Source organism: Heterodontus francisci, unplaced genomic scaffold (genome assembly GCF_036365525.1).
Source record: "Heterodontus francisci isolate sHetFra1 unplaced genomic scaffold, sHetFra1.hap1 HAP1_SCAFFOLD_916, whole genome shotgun sequence".
Taxonomy (NCBI): Eukaryota; Metazoa; Chordata; class Chondrichthyes; order Heterodontiformes; family Heterodontidae; genus Heterodontus; species Heterodontus francisci.
The window spans coordinates 42,094-60,959 of record NW_027141045.1 but is presented as its reverse complement, the minus strand read 5'-3'; the positions used below and the strand labels follow the sequence as shown (position 1 = coordinate 60,959).

General features: G+C 52.8%; 2 protein-coding genes across 2 annotated transcripts in view; one reads left to right on the top strand and one right to left on the bottom strand.

Moving 5' to 3' along the window:
• Positions 1-18,866, top strand: part of LOC137361887 (calpain-2 catalytic subunit-like) — a gene marked incomplete at its 3' end in the record, with an annotated part of 157,257 nt that overhangs the window by 134,444 nt on the left and 3,947 nt on the right. Inside the window, 4 exon segments of the mRNA XM_068026486.1 lie at positions 1,073-1,156; positions 9,572-9,657; positions 10,370-10,444; positions 14,207-14,367. Of these exon segments, the coding sequence (XP_067882587.1) occupies positions 1,073-1,156; positions 9,572-9,657; positions 10,370-10,444; positions 14,207-14,367 (406 nt within the window).
• LOC137361888 (sporozoite surface protein 2-like) lies at positions 4,022-9,426 on the bottom strand. The gene is made up of 3 exons (XM_068026488.1): positions 9,419-9,426; positions 7,499-7,604; positions 4,022-4,150 (listed from the first exon to the last, which is right to left on the bottom strand). Exons 1-3 carry the CDS (start codon positions 9,424-9,426, stop codon positions 4,022-4,024), a joined length of 243 nt encoding a protein of 80 aa, XP_067882589.1.

Sequence of the window (18,866 nt, the reverse complement as noted above, 5' to 3'; positions counted from 1 at the left end):
GTTCACCAGGATGTTGCCTGGTATGGAGGGCGCTAGCTATGAAGAGAGGTTGAGTAGATTAGGATTATTTTCATTAGAAAGACGGAGGTTGAGGGGGGACCTGATTGAGGTGTACAAAATCATGAGAGGTATAGACAGGGTGGATAGCAAAAAGCTTTTTCCCAGAGTGGGGGATTCAATTATTAGGGGACACGAGTTCAAAGTGAAAGGGGAAAAGTTTAGGGGGGATATGCGTGGAAAGTTCTTTACGCAGAGGGTGGTGGGTGCCTGGAACGCGTTGCCAGCGGAGGTGGTAGACGCGGGCACGATAGCGTCTTTTAAGATGTATCTAGACAGATACATGAATGGGCAGGAAGTAAAGAGATACAGACCCTTCGAAAATAGGCGACATGTTTAGATAGAGGATCTGGATCGGCGCAGGCTTGGAGGGCCGAAGGGCCTGTTCTTTGTTCTTTGTTCTATTCCTACTCTCTGTTTTCTGTCCATTAACCAGTTCTCAGTCCTAGCCAGTATATTCCCCCCAATCCCATGTGCTCTAATTTTGTGTGGGACCTTATCAAAAGCTTTCTGAAAATCTAAATATACCACATCCACCGGTTCCCCCTTATCTATTCTGCTAGTTACATCCTCAAAAAACTCCAACAGGTTTGTTAAACATGATTTCCCTTTCATAAATCCATGTTGGCTTTGTGTAATCCCACCATTATTATCCAAGTGTCAAGTTATCACATTCTTCAGAATCGATTCTAACATTTTCCCAACTACTGATGTAAGGCTAACAGCTCCGTATTTCCCTGTTTTCCCTCCCTCCTTTCTTAAATAGTGGGGATACATTTGCAACTTTCCAATCTGCAGGAACCGTTCCAGAACCTGTAGTTACTCACCACAGAATTCCCAGCCTCGGACCTGCTCTTGTAGCTGCAGTATTTATGTGGCTGATCCCGTTCAGTTTCTGGGCAGGGGTGACCCCCAGGATGTTGATGGTGGGCGATTTGCGGAGGGTGGGGGTTGTGCAGGCGGTCACTGAGGGTTGTGACTGGTTTGTCGATTTGATCATCTCTTGTGTGTTCAGATCACCAGTGCAGCAGAGACTGAGGCCATAACAACCCAGAAACTGGTGAAAGGACATGCCTATTCGCTGACTGGAGCCGAGCAGGTAGGTCACAGAGTCATTCTGCACAGAAGGTGGACATTCGGCCCATCGAAGCAATGCCAGTTGTCAGAGAACAGGCATCTGCACACTTCATATTGCAGGGGGCCTCATTTACCCCGGGCAACCACGCAATCCACCTCCAAGGCAGACAGAGCCAGGGAGGGGGTCGTGCTCTCTGGAATTGGGGTTACTCGGAGTCGGGGGGGGGGGGGGGTTGACTCTGGGATTGGGGTTATTTTGGGGGGTCACTCTCTCTGGGATTGGGGTTATTTTCGGGGGGTCACTCTCTCTGGTATTGGGGTTATTTTCGGGAGGTCACTCTCTCTGGTATTGGGGTTATTTTCGGGGGGTCACTCTCTCTGGTATTGGGGTTATTTTCGGGGGGTCACTCTCTCTGGTATTGGGGTTATTTTCGGGAGGTCACTCTCTCTGGTATTGGGGTTATTTTCGGGGGTGTGACTCTGGGATTGGGGTTATTTTGGGGGTCACTCTGGGATTGGGGTTATTTTAGGAGGGTCACTCTCTCTGGGATTGGGGTTAATTTGGGGGGTCACACTCTCTGGGATTGGGGTTATTTTCGGGGGGGTCACTCTCTGGGATTGGGGTTATTTTGGGGGTCACTCTGGGATTGGGGTTATTTTGGGGGGTCACTCTCTCTGGGATTGGGGTAATTTTGGGGGTCACACTCTCTGGGATTGGGGTAATTTTTGGGGGGTCACTCTCTCTGGGATTGGGGTTATTTTGGGGGTCACTCTGCGATTGGGGTTAATTTGGGGGGTCACTCTCTCTGGGATTGGGGTTATTTTGGGGGTCACTCTCTCTGGGATTGGGGTAATTTTCGGGGGGTCACTCTCTCTGGGATTGGGGTTAATTTGGGGGTCACTCTGCGATTGGGGTTTTTTTGGGGGGTCACTCTCTCTGGGATTGGGGTAATTTTGGGGGTCACTCTCTCTGGGATTGGGGTAATTTTCGGGGGGTCACTCTCTCTGGGATTGGGGTTATTTTGGGGGTCACTCTGCAATTGGGGTTAATTTGGGGGACACTCTCTCTGGGATTGGGGTTATTTTGGGGGTCACTCTGGGATTGGGGTTATTTTGGGGGTCACTCTGGGATTGGGGTTATTTTGGGGGGGGTCACTCTCTCTGGGATTGGGGATATTTTGGGGGTCAGTATCTCTGAGATTGGGGTTATTTTTGGGGGGTCACCCTCTCTGGGATTGGGGTTAATTTGGGGGGTCACTCTCTCTGAGATTGGGGTTAATTTGGGGGGGGTCACTCTCTGGGATTGGGGTTATTTTGGGGGGTCACTCTCTCTGGGATTGGGGTTATTTTCGGGGGGTCACTCTCTCTGGTATTGGGGTTATTTTCGGGGGTGTCACTCACTCTGGGATTGGGGTTATTTTCGGGGGGTCACTCGCTCTGGGATTGGGGTTAATTTGGGAGGTCACTCTCTCTGGGATTGGGGATTTTTCGGGGGGTCACTCTCTCTGGGATTGGGGATATTTTGGGGGTCAGTATCTCTGGGATTGGGGTTATTTTCGGGGGGTCACCCTCTCTGGGATTGGGGTTAATTTGGGGGGTCACTCTCTCTGAGATTGGGGTTAATTTGGGGGGGGGGGTCACTCTCTGGGATTGGGGTTATTTTCGGGGGGTCACTCTGGGATTGGGGTTATTTTGGAGGTCACTCTCTCGGGGATTGGGGTTATTTTCGGGGGTGTCACTCTCTCTGGGATTGGGGTTATTTTGGGGGTCACTCTGGGATTGGGGTTATTTTGGGGGTCACTCTCTCTGGGATTGGGGTTATTTTGGGGGTCACTCTGGGATAGGGGTTATTTTGGGGGTCACTCTCTCTGTAATTGGGGTTATTTTGGGGGTCACTCTCGGGGATTGGGGTTATTTTCGGGGGGTCACTCTCTCTGGGATTGGGGTTATTTTCGGGGGTGTCACTCTCTCTGGGATTGGGGTTATTTTGGGGGTCACTCTGGGATTGGGGTTATTTTGGGGGTCACTCTGGGATTAGAGTTATTTTCGGGGGGTCACTCTCTCTGGGATTGGGGTTAATTTGGGGGGTCACTCTCTCTGGGATTGGGGTTAATTTGGGGGGTCACTCTCTCTGGGATTGGGGTTAATTTGGGGGGGTCACTCTCTGGGATTGGGGTTATTTTCGGGGGGTCACTCTCTGGGATTGGGGTTATTTTGGGGGTCACTCTGGGATTGGGGTTATTTTGGGGGTCACTCTGGGATTGGGGTTATTTTGGGGGGTCACTCTCTCTGGGATTGGTGTTATTTTGGGGGTCACTCTGCGATTGGGGTTAATTTGGGGGGGTCACTCTCTGGGATTGGGGTTATTTTGGGGGTCACACTCTCTGGGATTGGGGTAATTTTCGGGGGGTCACTGTCTGGGATTGGGGTTAATTTGGGGGTCAGTCTGCGATTGGGGTTAATTTGGGGGGGTCACCCTCTCTGAGATTGGGGTTATTTTCGGGGGTGTCACTCTCTCTGGGATTGGGGTTATTTTGGGGGTCACTCTGGGATTGGGGTTATTTTGGGGGTCACTCTCTCTGGGATTGGGGTTATTTTCGGGGGGTCACTCTCTCTGGGATTGGGGTTATTTTCGGGGGTGTGACTCTGGGATTGGGGTTATTTTGGGGGTCACTCTGGGATTGGGGTTATTTTAGGAGGGTCACTCTCTCTGGGATTGGGGTTAATTTGGGGGGTCACACTCTCTGAGATTGGGGATTTTTCGGGGGGTCACTCTCTCTGGGATTGGGGTTATTTTCGGGGGGGTCACTCTCTGGGATTGGGGTTATTTTGGGGGTCACTCTGGGATTGGGGTTATTTTGGGGGGTCACTCTCTCTGGGATTGGGGTTATTTTGGGGGGTCACTCTCTCTGGGATTGGGGTAATTTTGGGGGTCACACTCTCTGGGATTGGGGTAATTTTTGGGGGGGTCACTCTCTCTGGGATTGGGGTTATTTTGGGGGTCACTCTGCGATTGTGGTTAATTTGGGGGGTCACTCTCTCTGGGATTGGGGTTATTTTGGGGGTCACTCTCTCTGGGATTGGGGTAATTTTCGGGGGGTCACTCTCTCTGGGATTGGGGTTAATTTGGGGGTCACTCTGCGATTGGGGTTTTTTGGGGGGTCACTCTCTCTGGGATTGGGGTAATTTTGGGGGTCACTCTCTCTGGGATTGGGGTTATTTTGGGGGTCACTCTGCAATTGGGGTTAATTTGGGGGACACTCTCTCTGGGATTGGGGTTATTTTGGGGGTCACTCTGGGATTGGGGTTATTTTGGGGGTCACTCTGGGATTGGGGTTATTTTGGGGGGGTCACTCTCTCTGGGATTGGGGATATTTTGGGGGTCAGTATCTCTGGGATTGGGGTTATTTTCGGGGGGTCACCCTCTCTGGGATTGGGGTTAATTTGGGGGGTCACTCTCTCTGAGATTGGGGTTAATTTGGGGGGGGGGGTCACTCTCTGGGATTGGGGTTATTTTCGGGGGGTCACTCTGGGATTGGGGTTATTTTGGGGGTCACTCTCTCGGGGATTGGGGTTATTTTCGGGGGTGTCACTCTCTCTGGGATTGGGGTTATTTTGGGGGTCACTCTGGGATTGGGGTTATTTTGGGGGTCACTCTCTGGGATTGGGGTTATTTTGGGGGTCACTCTGGGATAGGGGTTATTTTGGGGGTCACTCTCTCTGGAATTGGGGTTATTTTGGGGGTCACTCTCGGGGATTGGGGTTATTTTCGGGGGGTCACTCTCTCTGGGATTGGGGTTATTTTCGGGGGTGTCACTCTCTCTGGGATTGGGGTTATTTTGGGGGTCACTCTCTCTGGGATTGGGGTAATTTTCGGGGGGTCACTCTCTCTGGGATTGGGGTTATTTTGGGGGTCACTCTGCAATTGGGGTTAATTTGGGGGACACTCTCTCTGGGATTGGGGTTATTTTGGGGGTCACTCTGGGATTGGGGTTATTTTGGGGGTCACTCTGGGATTGGGGTTATTTTGGGGGGGTCACTCTCTCTGGGATTGGGGATATTTTGGGGGTCAGTATCTCTGGGATTGGGGTTATTTTCGGGGGGTCACCCTCTCTGGGATTGGGGTTAATTTGGGGGGTCACTCTCTCTGAGATTGGGGTTAATTTGGGGGGGGGTCACTCTCTGGGATTGGGGTTATTTTCGGGGGGTCACTCTGGGATTGGGGTTATTTTGGGGGTCACTCTCGGGGATTGGGGTTATTTTCGGGGGTGTCACTCTCTCTGGGATTGGGGTTATTTTGGGGGTCACTCTGGGATTGGGGTTATTTTGGGGGTCACTCTCTGGGATTGGGGTTATTTTGGGGGTCACTCTGGGATAGGGGTTATTTTGGGGGTCACTCTCTCTGGAATTGGGGTTATTTTGGGGGTCACTCTCGGGGATTGGGGTTATTTTCGGGGGGTCACTCTCTCTGGGATTGGGGTTATTTTCGGGGGTGTCACTCTCTCTGGGATTGGGGTTATTTTGGGGGTCACTCTGGGATTGGGGTTATTTTGGGGGTCACTCTGGGATTGGGGTTATTTTCGGGGGTCACTCTCTCTGGGATTGGGGTTAATTTGGGGGGTCACTCTCTCTGGGATTGGGGTTAATTTGGGGGGTCACTCTCTCTGGGATTGGGGTTAATTTGGGGGGGTCACTCTCTGGGATTGGGGTTATTTTCGGGGGGTCACTCTCTGGGATTGGGGTTATTTTGGGGGTCACTCTGGGATTGGGGTTATTTTGGGGTCACTCTGGGATTGGGGTTATTTTGGGGGGTCACTCTCTCTGGGATTGGGGTTATTTTGGGGGTCACTCTGCGATTGGGGTTAATTTGGGGGGGTCACTCTCTGGGATTGGGGTTATTTTGGGGGTCACACTCTCTGGGATTGGGGTAATTTTCGGGGGGTCACTGTCTGGGATTGGGGTTAATTTGGGGGTCAGTCTGCGATTGGGGTTAATTTGGGGGGGGTCACCCTCTCTGAGATTGGGGTTATTTTCGGGGGTGTCACTCTCTCTGGGATTGGGGTTATTTCGGGGGTCACTCTGGGATTGGGGTTATTTTGGGGGTCACTCTCTCTGGGATTGGGGTTATTTTCGGGGGGTCACTCTCTCTGGGATTGGGGTTATTTTCGGGGGTGTGACTCTGGGATTGGGGTTATTATGGGGGTCACTCTGGGATTGGGGTTATTTTAGGAGGGTCACTCTCTCTGGGATTGGGGTTAATTTGGGGGGTCACACTCTCTGGGATTGGGGATTTTTCGGGGGGTCACTCTCTCTGGGATTGGGGTTATTTTCGGGGGGGTCACTCTGGGATTGGGGTTATTTTGGGGGGTCACTCTCTCTGGGATTGGGGTTATTTTGGGGGGTCACTCTCTCTGGGATTGGGGTAATTTTGGGGGTCACTCTCTCTGGGATTGGGGTTATTTTGGGGGTCACTCTCTCTGGGATTGGGGTTATTTTGGGGGTCACTGTCTCTGGGATTGGGGTTAATTTGGGGGTCACTCTCTCTGGGATTGGGGTTATTTTGGGGGTCGCTCGCTCTGGGATTGGGGTTATTTTGGGGGGTCACTCTCTCTGGGATTGGGGTTATTTTCGGGGGTGTCACTCTCTCTGGGATTGGGGTTATTTTGGTGGTCACTCTGGGATTGGGGTTATTTTCGGGGGTCACTCTCAGGGATTGGGGTTATTTTCGGGGGGTCACTCTCTCTGGGATTGGGGTTATTTTGGGGGGTCACTCTCTCTGGGATTGGGGTTATTTTGGGGGGGGGGTCACTCTCTCTGGGATTGGGGTTAATTTGGGGGGGTCACTCTCTCTGGGATTGGGGTTAATTTGGGGGGTCACTCTCTCTGGGATTGGGGTTAATTTGGGGGGGTCACTCTCTCTGGGATTGGGGTTATTTTGGGGGTCACTCTCTTGGGGATTGGGGTTATTTTCGGGGGGTCACTCTCTCTGGGATTGGGGTTATTTCCGGGGGGTCACTCTCTCTGGGATTGGGGTTAATTTGGGGGTCACTCTCTCTGGGATTCGGGTTATTTTGGGGGGTCACTCTGGGATTGGGGTTATTTTGGGGGTCACTCTCTCGGGGATTGGGGTTATTTTCGGGGGGTCACTCTGGGATTGGGGTTAATTTGGGGGTCAGTCTCTCTGGGATTGGTGTTATTTTGGGGGTCACTCTGGGATTGGGGTTAATTTGGGGGTCAGTCTCTCTGGGATTGGTGTTATTTTGGGGGTCACTCTGGGATTGGGGTTATTTTCGGGGGGTCACTCTGGGATTGGGGTTAATTTGGGGGTCAGTCTCTCTGGGATTGGTGTTATTTTGGGGGTCACTCTGGGATTGGGGTTATTCTGGGGGGGGTCACTCGCTCTGGGATTGGGGTTATTTTGGGGGGGGTCGCTCGCTCTGGGATTTGGGTTATTTTGGGGGTCACTCTCTCTGGGATTGGGGTTATTTTCGGGGGGTAACTCTCTCTGGGATTGGGGTTATTTTGGGGGGGTCACTCTCTCTGTGATTGGGGTTATTTTTGGGGGGTCACTCTCTCTTGGATTGGGGTTATTTTGGGGGTCACTCTGGGATTGGGGTTATTTTGGGGGGTCACTCTCTCTGGGATTGGGGTTATTTTGGGGATCACTCTCGGGGATTGGGGTTAATTTGGGGATGTCACTCTATCTGGGATTGGGGTTATTTTGGGGGTCACTCTGCGATTGGGGTTAATTTGGGGGGGTCACTCTCTCTGGGATTGGGGTTATTTTGGGGGTCACTCGGGGATTAGGGTAATTTTCGGGGGGTCACTCTCTCTGGGATTGGGGTTATTTTGGGGGTCACTGCGATTGGGGTTAATTTGGGGCGGTCACTCTCTCTGGGATTTGGGTTATTTTGGGGGTCACTCTGGGATTGGGGTTATTTTGGGGGGTCACTCTCTCTGGGATTGGGGTTATTTTGGTGGTCACTCTGCGATTGGGGTTAATTTGGGGGGGTCACTCTCTCTGGGATTGGGGTAATTTTGGGGGTCACTCTCTGGGATTGGGGTAATTTTCGGGGGTCACTCTCTGGGATTGGGGTTATTTTGGGGGGTCACTCTCTGGGATTGGGGTTATTTTGGGGGGTCACTCTGCGATTGGGGTTAATTTGGGGCGGGTCAGTCTCTCTGGGATTGGGGTTATTTTCGGGGGGTCACTCTCTCTGGGATTGGGATAATTTTGGGGTCACTCTCTCTGGGATTGGGGTTATTTTCGGGGGGTCACTCTCACTGGGATTGGGGTTATTTTCGGGGGGTCACTCTCTCTGGGATTGGGGTTATTTTCGGGGGGTCACTCTCACTGGGATTGGGGTTATTTTCGGGGGGTCACCCTCTCTGGCATTGGGGTTAATTTGGGGGGTCACTCTCTCTGGGATTGGGGTTAATTTAGGGGGGGGTCACTCTCTCTGGGATTGGGGTTATTTTGGGGGTCACTCTCTCTGGGATTGGGGTTATTTTGGGGGTCACTCTCTCGGGGATTGGGGTTATTTTGGGGGTCACTCTCTCGGGGATTGGGGTTATTTTGGGGGTCACTCTCTCTGGGATTGGGGTTATTTTGGGGGTCACTCTCTCTGGGATTGGGGTTATTTTGGGGGTCAGTCTCTCTGGGATTGGGGTTATTTTGGGGGTCACTCTCTCGGGGATTGGGGTTATTTTGGTGGTCACTCTCCCTGGGATTGGGGTTAATTTGGGGGGGGGGGGTCACTCGCTCTGGGATTGGGGTTATTTTGGGGGGGGTCACTCTCTCTGGGATTGGGGTTATTTTGGGGGTCACTCTCTCTGGGATTGGGGTTATTTGGGTGTCACTCTCTCGGGGATTGGGGTTATTTTGGGGGTCACTCGGGGATTGGGGTTATTTTGGGGGTCACTCTCTCTGGGATTGGGGTTATTTTGGGGGTCAGTCTCTCTGGGATTGGGGTTATTTTGGGGGTCACTCTCTCGGGGATTGGGGTTATTTTGGGGGTCACTCTCTCGGGGATTGGGGTTATTTTGGGGGTCACTCTCTCTGGGATTGGGGTTATTTGGGGGGGGGGGTCACTCGCTCTGGGATTTGGGTTATTTTGGGGGTCACTCTGGGATTGGGGTTATTTTGGGGGGGGTCACTCTCTCTGGGATTGGGGTTAATTTGGGGGGGTCACTCTTTGGGATTGGGGTTATTTTGGGGGTCACTCTCTCTGGGATTGGGGTTATTTTCGGGGGGGGGTCACTCTCTCAGACGGTGATATTTGACAGTGACATTACTACAGGTGATGGTAGGGGGTGGGTTTGCTGTGACTGATGCAGGTAATGAGATTGGTTTCTTTGGGTGTTAGCGGGTAATGGGGTTGCTATGGCTGATACCGGGAGGTGTGATGTTAACTGGCGGTCCCTGCTCCTCCTGTAGGTGATGTTCCGAGGAACCCAGGTGCAGTTAGTCCGGATGCGGAATCCCTGGGGTGAGGTGGAGTGGACTGGAGCCTGGAGTGACAGGTGAGCAAGGCCAGGGAGGGAGTGGGGCCAAGATGTGGGAAACCCAGAGCCTGGTGAGTTCCAAGGTCAAGTCCCGGCAACCCCATCAGAGGGTATAGGCCAGGGATCAGGTGAAGCCTGTCTGCTGGGATCAGGCCGGCAATGGAGCCTGTCTGCTGGGATCAGACCAGCAATGGAGCCTGTCTGCTGTGATCAGTCCGGGAATGGAGCCTGTCTGCTGTGATCGGGCCGGGAATGGAGCCTGTCTGCTGTGATCGGGCCGGGAATGGAGCCTGTCTGCTGGGATCAGACCGGCAATGGAGCCTGTCTGCTGGGATCAGGCCGGGAATGGAGCCTGTCTGCTGGGATCAGACTGGCAATGCAGCCTGTCTGCTGGGATCAGGCCGGGAATGCAGCCTGTCTGCTGGGATCAGGCCGGGAATGGAGCCTGTCTGCTGGGATCAGGCCGGGAATGGAGCCTGTGCTTTTCCCGCTCTGTGAGTGACTCAGTCCCATACTGGGTGGGGTGTGGATGCTCCCTGTAGTCAGGGTGTATTGGGGCTGTGACTGGGTTGTCTGGAGCAGGTTGAGGAGGTTACTGGTGTGTCTGTCTCTCTCTCTTTGTCTCTGTCTCTCTCTCTCTGTTTCTCTCTCTCTGTACCGCGGTTGTAGGTGAAGCCTATCATGGGAGAGCAGTCGGGACTGATGGACAGTGTTTTAATCCTAACGGCAGCTCCCCTCAGTGGAACGGGATTTCAGCAGAAGACAGAAATCGACTAAGGAACCGGACTGAAGATGGGGAATTCTGGTAAATGTCTCTCTCCCGCTCTCTGTCTCTCTCACTCTCTGTCTCTCTGTCTCCCGCTCTCTCTCTCTGTCTCTCTCTGTGTCTGTCTCTCTCTCTGTGTCTGTCTCTCTGTCTCTGTCTCTCTCTCTCAGTCTCTCTGTCTCTCTGTCTCTCTGTCTCTGTCTCTCTCTCTCAGTCTCTCTGTCTCTCTCTCTCTCGCCCGCTCCCTCTCTGTCTCTGTCTCTGTCCCTCTCTGTCCCTTTCTCTCTGTCTCTGTCTCCCTCTCTCTCTCCCTCTCTCTGTCTCTCTCTCTCTCTCCCTCTCTCTCTGTCTCTCTCCCTCTGTCTCTCTTTCCCTCTCTCTCTCTCTCTCTCTCCCTCTCTCTCTCTGTCTCTCTCTCCCTCTCTCTCTCCCTCTCTCTCCCGCTCTCTTTCTGTCCCTCACTCTCTGTCTCTCTCTCACTCTCTCTGTCTCTGTCTGTCTGTCTCTCTCGCTCTGTCTCTCTCGATCTGTCTCTCTGTCTCTCTCGATCTGTCTCTCTCTCTCTGTCTCTCTCTCTGTCTCTCTCTCTGTCTCTCTCTCTGTCTCTCTCTCTGTCTCTCTCTCTGTCTCTCTGTCTCTCTGATGACTCTCTCTCTGTCGACTCTCTCTCTGTCGACTCTCTCTCTGTCGACTCTCTCTCTGTCTCTCTCTCTCTCTCTCTCTCTGTCTCTCTGTCTCTCTGTCACTCTCTCCCCCTCTCTCTCTCTGTCTCTCTCTCTGTCTCTCTCTCGCTCTCTCTCTGTCCCTCACTCTCTCTCGCTCTCTCTCTCTCTCTCTGTCTCTGTCTGTCTTTCTCCTCTCTCTGTCTCTCTCTCCTCTCTCTGTCTCTCTCTGTCTCTCTCTCTCTGTCTCTGTCTCTGTCTCTCCTCTCTGTTTCTCTCTGTCTGTCTGTCTGTCTCTCTCTCTCACTCTCTCTGTCTCTCTCTCTGTCTCTCTCTCTCTCTTTCTCCTCTCTCTCTCTCTTCTCTCTATCTATCTTTCTCTCTCTTTATCTTTAATAAACAACAAATTTATCCATTTATAATAAACCAAGTCTTAACCAATCATGAAGTAAAAATATCATGAACTGAAATATTAAAGCCCGTACTATTATCCTAGCCCTCATCAGACGCACATTCATCCAAAAACTGGTTAACCGGGAAAAAAAGGGATTTTGTTTCCAGCTGTTACAAAGGAATAGAGGAATGAAAAGAAATCTTAGTTTGCAAAGTTGTGGAAGGAAGTCTTTTGTTTTGGCAAAGTGTCCCAAAGTCGAATAGTTGTCTGCCACGAGGAATCTTTCCAGGCAAGGTTGATGAACAAGCTGGATAGGCGTTCAAAGAAATTCAACTGCAGAAGGCTTCGCATAGTTCTTAAAGCAGGTGTGCAGCAACAAAGGTGTCAGTTCTTACACACATTTGATGCAAAGTCCTTTTAAAGATGTAAGGTTTCTGCAAGCATTCAGGATGTCTTCAAAAATGCAGGAGGCAACATTACAACTTCATCCAACGTTTTGCTTTTCCAGAACAGGGATTCTTTAAAGAGAGGAAACAGTTTTCTGGTTTTTCTTCTGATCTCCTGACAGGTCCATATGCAGATTCCAACTGCCTCTTTTAGTCCAAAAGCCAGCATCTTTTAACAGTTCAAATTGAACCGAAAACTTTTTTTCCAAGCAATTCTCATGCTAATCATAAATTCTCTTGTCACAACAAAGAATAGCTCTTAATTCAAACCCCCTGTGGTGTTTACTTGAAATCACCTGCTTTCCAGTAAAACCTTGTTTACTGGTCAACTTCTGCTGAACTTCATTTTAAATCAAAAAAAACACCCAAAGGGCAGCCTTTTCAGTCTAAAAATATAGATTGCAAGTTTCACCAAAAATATATGGAAACTCTCGTCACAAGTGGAGGTGGTCTACGTGGATTTTAGTAAGGCATTTGACAAGGTCCCACATGACAGACTGGTCAGAAAAGTAAAAAGGATACAGGAGAATGTGGCAGGTTGGATCCAAAATTGGCTCAGTGACAGGAAACGAAGGATAGTAGTTGACGGATGTTTTTGTGAATGGAAAGCTGTTTCCAGTGGTGTTCCACAGGGCTCAGTGTTGGGGTCCTTGCTGTTTGTGTATATATTAATGATTTGGACTTAAATGTGGGAGGCATGATTGGGAAATTTGCTGATGACACAATAATTGGCGGTGTGTGTAATAGTGAAGAGGATAGCTGTAGACTCCAGAATTATATCAATGGTTTGGTTGAGTGGGTGGAAAAGCGGCAAATGGAATTCAATCGGAGAAGTGTGAGGTAATACATTTGGGAGGGCAAATAAAGTGAGGGAATATACAATAAATGGGAGGATATTGAGAGGGGTAGAAGAAGTGAGAGACCTTGGAGTGCATGTCCACAGGTCCCTGAAGGTGGCTGGACAAGTAGATAGAGTGATGAAGAAGGCATATGGAATGCTTTCCTTTATTGGCCGAGGTATAGAATACAAAAACAGGGATGTAATGTGGAACTGTATAAAACACTGGTTAGACCACAGCTGGAGTATTGTGTACAGTTCTGGTCACCAGAAAGAGAGAATACAGAGGAGATTTACAAAAATGTTGTCAGGGCTGCAAAGTTGCAGCTATGAGGAAAGATTTGATAGGCTAGGGTTATTTTCCTTAGAACAGAGGAAGCTGAGGGGTGACTTAATTGAGATGTACAAAATTATGAGAGACCGAGATAGAGTAGACAGGAAGGACCTGTTTCCCCTTGCGGAGAGGCCAATTACCAGGAGGAACAGATTTAAGGTGATTGGTACAAAGATTAGAGGGGACATGAGGAAAAACTTTTTCACCCAGAGGGAGGTGGGTGTCTGGAATTCACTGCCAGGATCGGTGGTGGAGGCAGAAACCCTCAACTCATTTAAAAGATACCTGGACATGCACCTGAAGTGCTGTAACCCGCAAGGCGAAGGACCAGGTGCTGGAAGGTGGGATTAGATTGGGAGGTTCGTTTTTTCAGCTGGGGCAGACACGATGGGCTGAATGGCCTCTCTCTGTGCCGTACCTTTTCTAGGGTTCTATAAGATATGTGATGTTTTTATTCTGGTGTCCAGATACTCATAGACAGCTGTCACTGGGATCTTTTTTGAGCAGTTCCCTTCAGGTGATGTCAAGGAGTAGTCTGGCAGGTTTGTCAGGAGAAATCCAGCATCAATTTCTCCAGTTGTCACACTGGATTCTCAGGGTTTCTCAGAGAGGTGGAAAAGGATGAGCTGGGTGGCTTCTCTCTTCCCAGGCTCCCCCGCCCCCTCCCCCACAACTGAACCAAAACAATACCCAAAAACGAAACCAGCTCTCATCCATCATAAATCTTGACTTGTCACTTCTCTGTAAACAACTCCCCAAGTCACCAGGCTCCTGCTGTTTACTTAGCTTAAAACATGTGACTTCCAGTAAGGGTTTGTTTTAAAACAACATCTCAACTGCATCCGGTGACCTTTCTTTAAGAAAAAACCAAGTCCAGTATCTATGGAATCTCTTCAGTCTTTCAAATGAATCAATTTTCACAATTTTTAAACGAGTCCTCAAAAAAAGTGTTTTAAAATGAAAGCATGTACATAACAATAACAATACACAGCCCCCTGTGTAGCACTGAGCTCTGTGCTCCCTTTCTGTTTACATCCGAAAGCTTTTCCATTCTTCCTCCCAGTTTCTCCTGTCTCTCCATATAACTGAGGCCCCTCACCATTTCTCATGATGTTTTTTCTCTCCAGGATGGCTTTTCCTGAGTTTCTACGACATTATTCCCGGCTGGAGATTTGCAATCTGACCCCAGATACACTCAGTTGTGACCAGATCCTAAAGTGGAATTATACACTTTTCAGTGAAAGCTGGAGACGGGGGTCAACAGCAGGTGGATGTCGCAACTACCCAGGTACCAGTCAGCTCCTGCACACCCTCCAGCTCCATACGTCCCTCCCTCACTCACTCACTCACCCTCTCTCCCTTACTCACACTCGCTCTCCCTCACTCACCCTCTCCCTCATTCACCCTCTCTCTCCCTCACTCACCCACTCTCTCCCTCACTCACCCTCTCTCTCCCTCATTCACCCTCTCCCTCCCTCACTCACCCTCTCTCCCTTACTCACACTCTCTCTCCCTCATTCACCCTCTCCCTCCCTCACTCACCCTCTCTCTCCCTTACTCACACTCTCTCTCCCTCATTCACCCTCTCCCTCCCTCACTCACCCTCTCTCCCTTACACTCTCTCTCCCTCATTCACCCTCTCTCTCCCTCACTCACCCTCTCTCTCCCTCACTCACCCTCTCTCTCCCTCACTCACCCACTCTCCCTCACTCACACTCTCTCTCCCTCATTCACCCTCTCCCTCCCTCACTCACCCTCTCTCTCCCTCACTCACCCTCTCTCTCCCTCACTCACCCTCTCTCTCCCTCACTCACCCTCTCTCTCCCTCACTCACCCTCTCCCTCCCTCACTCACCCTCTCCCTCCCTCACTCACCCTCTCTCTCCCTCATTCACCCTCTCTCTCCCTCACTCACCCTCTCTCTCCCTCACTCACCCTCTCTCTCCCTCACTCACCCTCTCCCTCCCTCACTCACCCTCTCCCTCCCTCACTCACCCTCTCCCTCCCTCACCCTCTCCCTCCCTCACTCACCCTCTCTCGCCCTCACTCACCCTCTCCCTCCCTTACTCACCCTCTCTCTCTCCCTCACTCACCCTCTCCCTCCCTCACACCCTCTCCCTCCCTCACTCACCCTCTCCCTCCCTCACTCACCCTCTCTCTCCCTCACTCACCCTCTCCCTCCCTCACTCACCCTCTCCCTCCCTCACTCACCCTCTCCCTCCCTCACTCACACCTCTCCCTCCCTCACTCACCCTCTCCCTCCCTCACACCCTCTCTCTCCCTCACTCACCCTCTCTCTCCCTCACTCACCCTCTCTCTCCCTCACTCACCCTCTCCCTCCCTCACTCACCCTCTCCCTCCCTCACTCACCCTCTCCCTCCCTCATTCACCCTCTCTCTCCCTTACTCACCCTCTCTCTCCCTCACTCACCCTCTCCCTCCCTCTCTCTCCCTCACTCACCCTCTCCCTCCCTCACTCACCCTCTCTCTCCCTCACTCATCCTCTCTCTCCCTCACTCACCCTCTCTCTCCCACACTCACCCTCTCCCTCCCTCACTCACCCTCTCTCTCCCTCACTCACCCTCTCCCTCCCTCACTCACCCTCTCTCTCCCTCACTCTCCCTCTCTCTCCCTCTCTCTCCCTCACTCTCCCTCACTCTCCCTCACTCTCCCTCTCTCACCCTCTCTCACCCTCTCTCACCCTCTCTCACCCTCTCTCACCCTCTCTCACCCTCTCTCACCCTCTCTCTCCCTCTCTCTCCCTCTCTCTCCCTCACTCACCTTCTCTCTCCCTTACTCACCCTCTCTCTCCCTCACTCACCCTCTCTCCCTTACTCACCCTCTCTCTCCCTCACTCACCCTCTCCCTCCCTCACCCACCCTCTCTCTCCCTTACTCACCATCTCTCTCTCCCTTACTCACCATCTCTCTCTCCCTTACTCACCATCTCTCTCTCCCTTACTCACCACCTCTCTCTCCCTTACTCACCCTCTCTCTCCCTCTCTCTCCCTCACTCACCCTCTCTCTCCCTCACTCACCCTCACTCACCCTCTCTCTCCCTCACTCACCCTCTCCCTCCCTCACTCACCCTCTCTCTCCCTCACTCACCCTCTCTCTCCTCACTCACCATCACTCTCTCCCTCACTCACCATCTCTCTCTCCCTTACTCACCCTCTATCTCCCTTACTCAGTCACTCACCCTCTCTCCCTTACTCTCACTCTCACTCCCTCACTCACCCTCTCTCTCCCTCACTCACCCTCTCTCTCCCTCACTCACCCTCTCTCTCCCTCACTCACCCTCTCTCTCCCTCACTCACCCTCTCTCTCCCTCACTCACCCTCTCTCTCCCTCACTCACCCACTCTCCCTTACTCACCCTCTCTCCCTCATTCACCCTCTCCCTCCCTCACTCATCCTCTCTCTCCCTCACTCACCCTCTCTCTCCCTCACTCACCTTCTCTCTCCCTCACTCACCCTCTCCCTCCCTCACTCACCCTCTCTCTCCCTCACTCACCCTCTCCCTCACTCACTCACCCTCTCTCTCCCTCATTCACCCTCTCCCTCCCTCACTCACCCTCTCTCTCCCTCACTCACCCTCTCTCTCCCTCACTCACCCTCTCTCTCCCTCACTCACCCTCTCTCTCCCTCACTCACCCTCTCTCTCCCTCACTCACCCTCTCCCTCCCTCACTCACCCTCTCTCTCTCCCTCACTCACCCTCTCCCTCCCTCACACCCTCTCCCACCCTCACTTACCCTCTCTCTCTCCCTCACTCACCCTCTCCCTCCCTCACTCACCCTCTCCCTCCCTCACTCACCCTCTCCCTCCCTCACTCACCCTCTCCCTCCCTCACACCCTCTCTCTCCCTCACTCACCCTCTCCCTCCCTCACTCACCCTCTCCCTCCCTCACTCACCCTCTCCCTCCCTCACTCACCCTCTCCCTCCCTCACTCACCCTCTCCCTCCCTCACTCACCCTCTCTCTCCTCACTCACTCACCCTCTCCCTCCCTCACTCACCCTCTCCCTCCCTCACTCACCCTCTCCCTCCCTCACTCACCCTCTCCCTCCCTCACACCCTCTCTCTCCCTCACTCACCCTCTCTCTCCCTCACTCACCCTCTCCCTCCCTCACTCACCCTCTCCCTCCCTCACTCACCCTCTCCCTCCCTCACTCACCCTCTCCCACCCTCACACCCTCTCCCTCCCTCATTCACCCTCTCTCTCCCTTACTCACCCTCTCTCTCCCTCACTCACCCTCTCCCTCCCTCTCTCTCCCTCACTCACCCTCTCCCTCCCTCACTCACCCTCTCTCTCCCTCACTCACCCTCTCTCTCCCTCACTCACCCTCTCTCTCTCCCTCACTCACCCTCTCTCTCCCTCACTCACCCTCTCTCTCCCACACTCACCCTCTCCCTCCCTCACTCACCCTCTCTCTCCCTCACTCACCCTCTCCCTCCCTCACTCACCTTCTCTCTCCCTCTCTCTCCCTCACTCTCCCTCTCTCTCCCTCACTCTCCCTCACTCTCCCTCACTCACCCTCTCTCACCCTCTCTCACCCTCTCTCTCTCCCTCTCTCTCCCTCTCTCTCCCTCTCTCTCCCTCACTCACCTTCTCTCTCCCTCACTCACCCTCTCTCTCCCTCACTCACCCTCTCTCCCTCACTCACCCTCTCTCTCCCTCACTCACCCTCTCCCTCCCTCACCCACCCTCTCTCTCCCTTACTCACCATCTCTCTCTCCCTTACTCACCACCTCTCTCTCCCTTACTCACCCTCTCTCTCCCTCTCTCTCCCTCACTCACCCTCTCTCTCCCTCACTCACCCTCTCTCTCCCTCACTCACCCTCTCTCTCCCTCACTCACCCTCTCCCTCCCTCACTCACCCTCTCTCTCCCTCACTCACCCTCTCTCTCCCTCACTCACCCTCTCTCTCCTCACTCACCCTCTCTCTCCCCTCACTCACCATCTCTCTCTCCCTCACTCACCATCTCTCTCTCCCTTACTCACCCTCTCTCTCCCTTACTCACCCTCTCTCTCCCTTACTCAGTCACTCACCCTCTCTCCCTTACTCACACTCTCTCTCCCTCACTCACCCTCTCCCTCCCTCACTCACCCTCTCTCTCCCTCACTCACCCTCGCTCTCCCTCACTCACCCTCTCTCTCCCTCACTCACCCTCTCTCTCCCTCACTCACCCACTCTCCCTTACTCACCCTCTCTCCCTCATTCACCCTCTCCCTCCCTCACTCATCCTCTCTCTCCCTCACTCACCCTCTCTCTCCCTCACTCACCCTCTCTCTCCCTCACTCACCCTCTCCCTCCCTCACTCACCCTCTCTCTCCCTCACTCACCCTCCTCCCTCCCTCACTCACCCACCTCCTCTCTCCCCTCACTCACCCTCTCCCTCCCTCACTCACCCTCTCTCTCCCTCACTCACCCTCTCTCCCTCTCTCTCCCTCACTCACCCTCTCTCTCCCTCACTCACCCTCTCTCTCCCTCACTCACCCTCTCTCTCCGTCACTCACCCTCTCTCTCCCTCACTCACCCTCTCTCTCCCTCACTCACCCTCTCCCTCCCTCACTCACCCTCTCTCTCTCCCTCCCTCACACCCTCTCCCTCCCTCACACCCTCTCCCACCCTCACTTACCCTCTCTCTCCTCACTCACCCTCTCCCTCCCTCACTCACCCTCTCCCTCCCTCACTCACCCTCTCCCTCCCTCACTCACCCTCTCCCTCCCTCACTCACCCTCTCTCTCCCTCACTCACCCTCTCTCTCCCTCACTCACCCTCTCCCTCA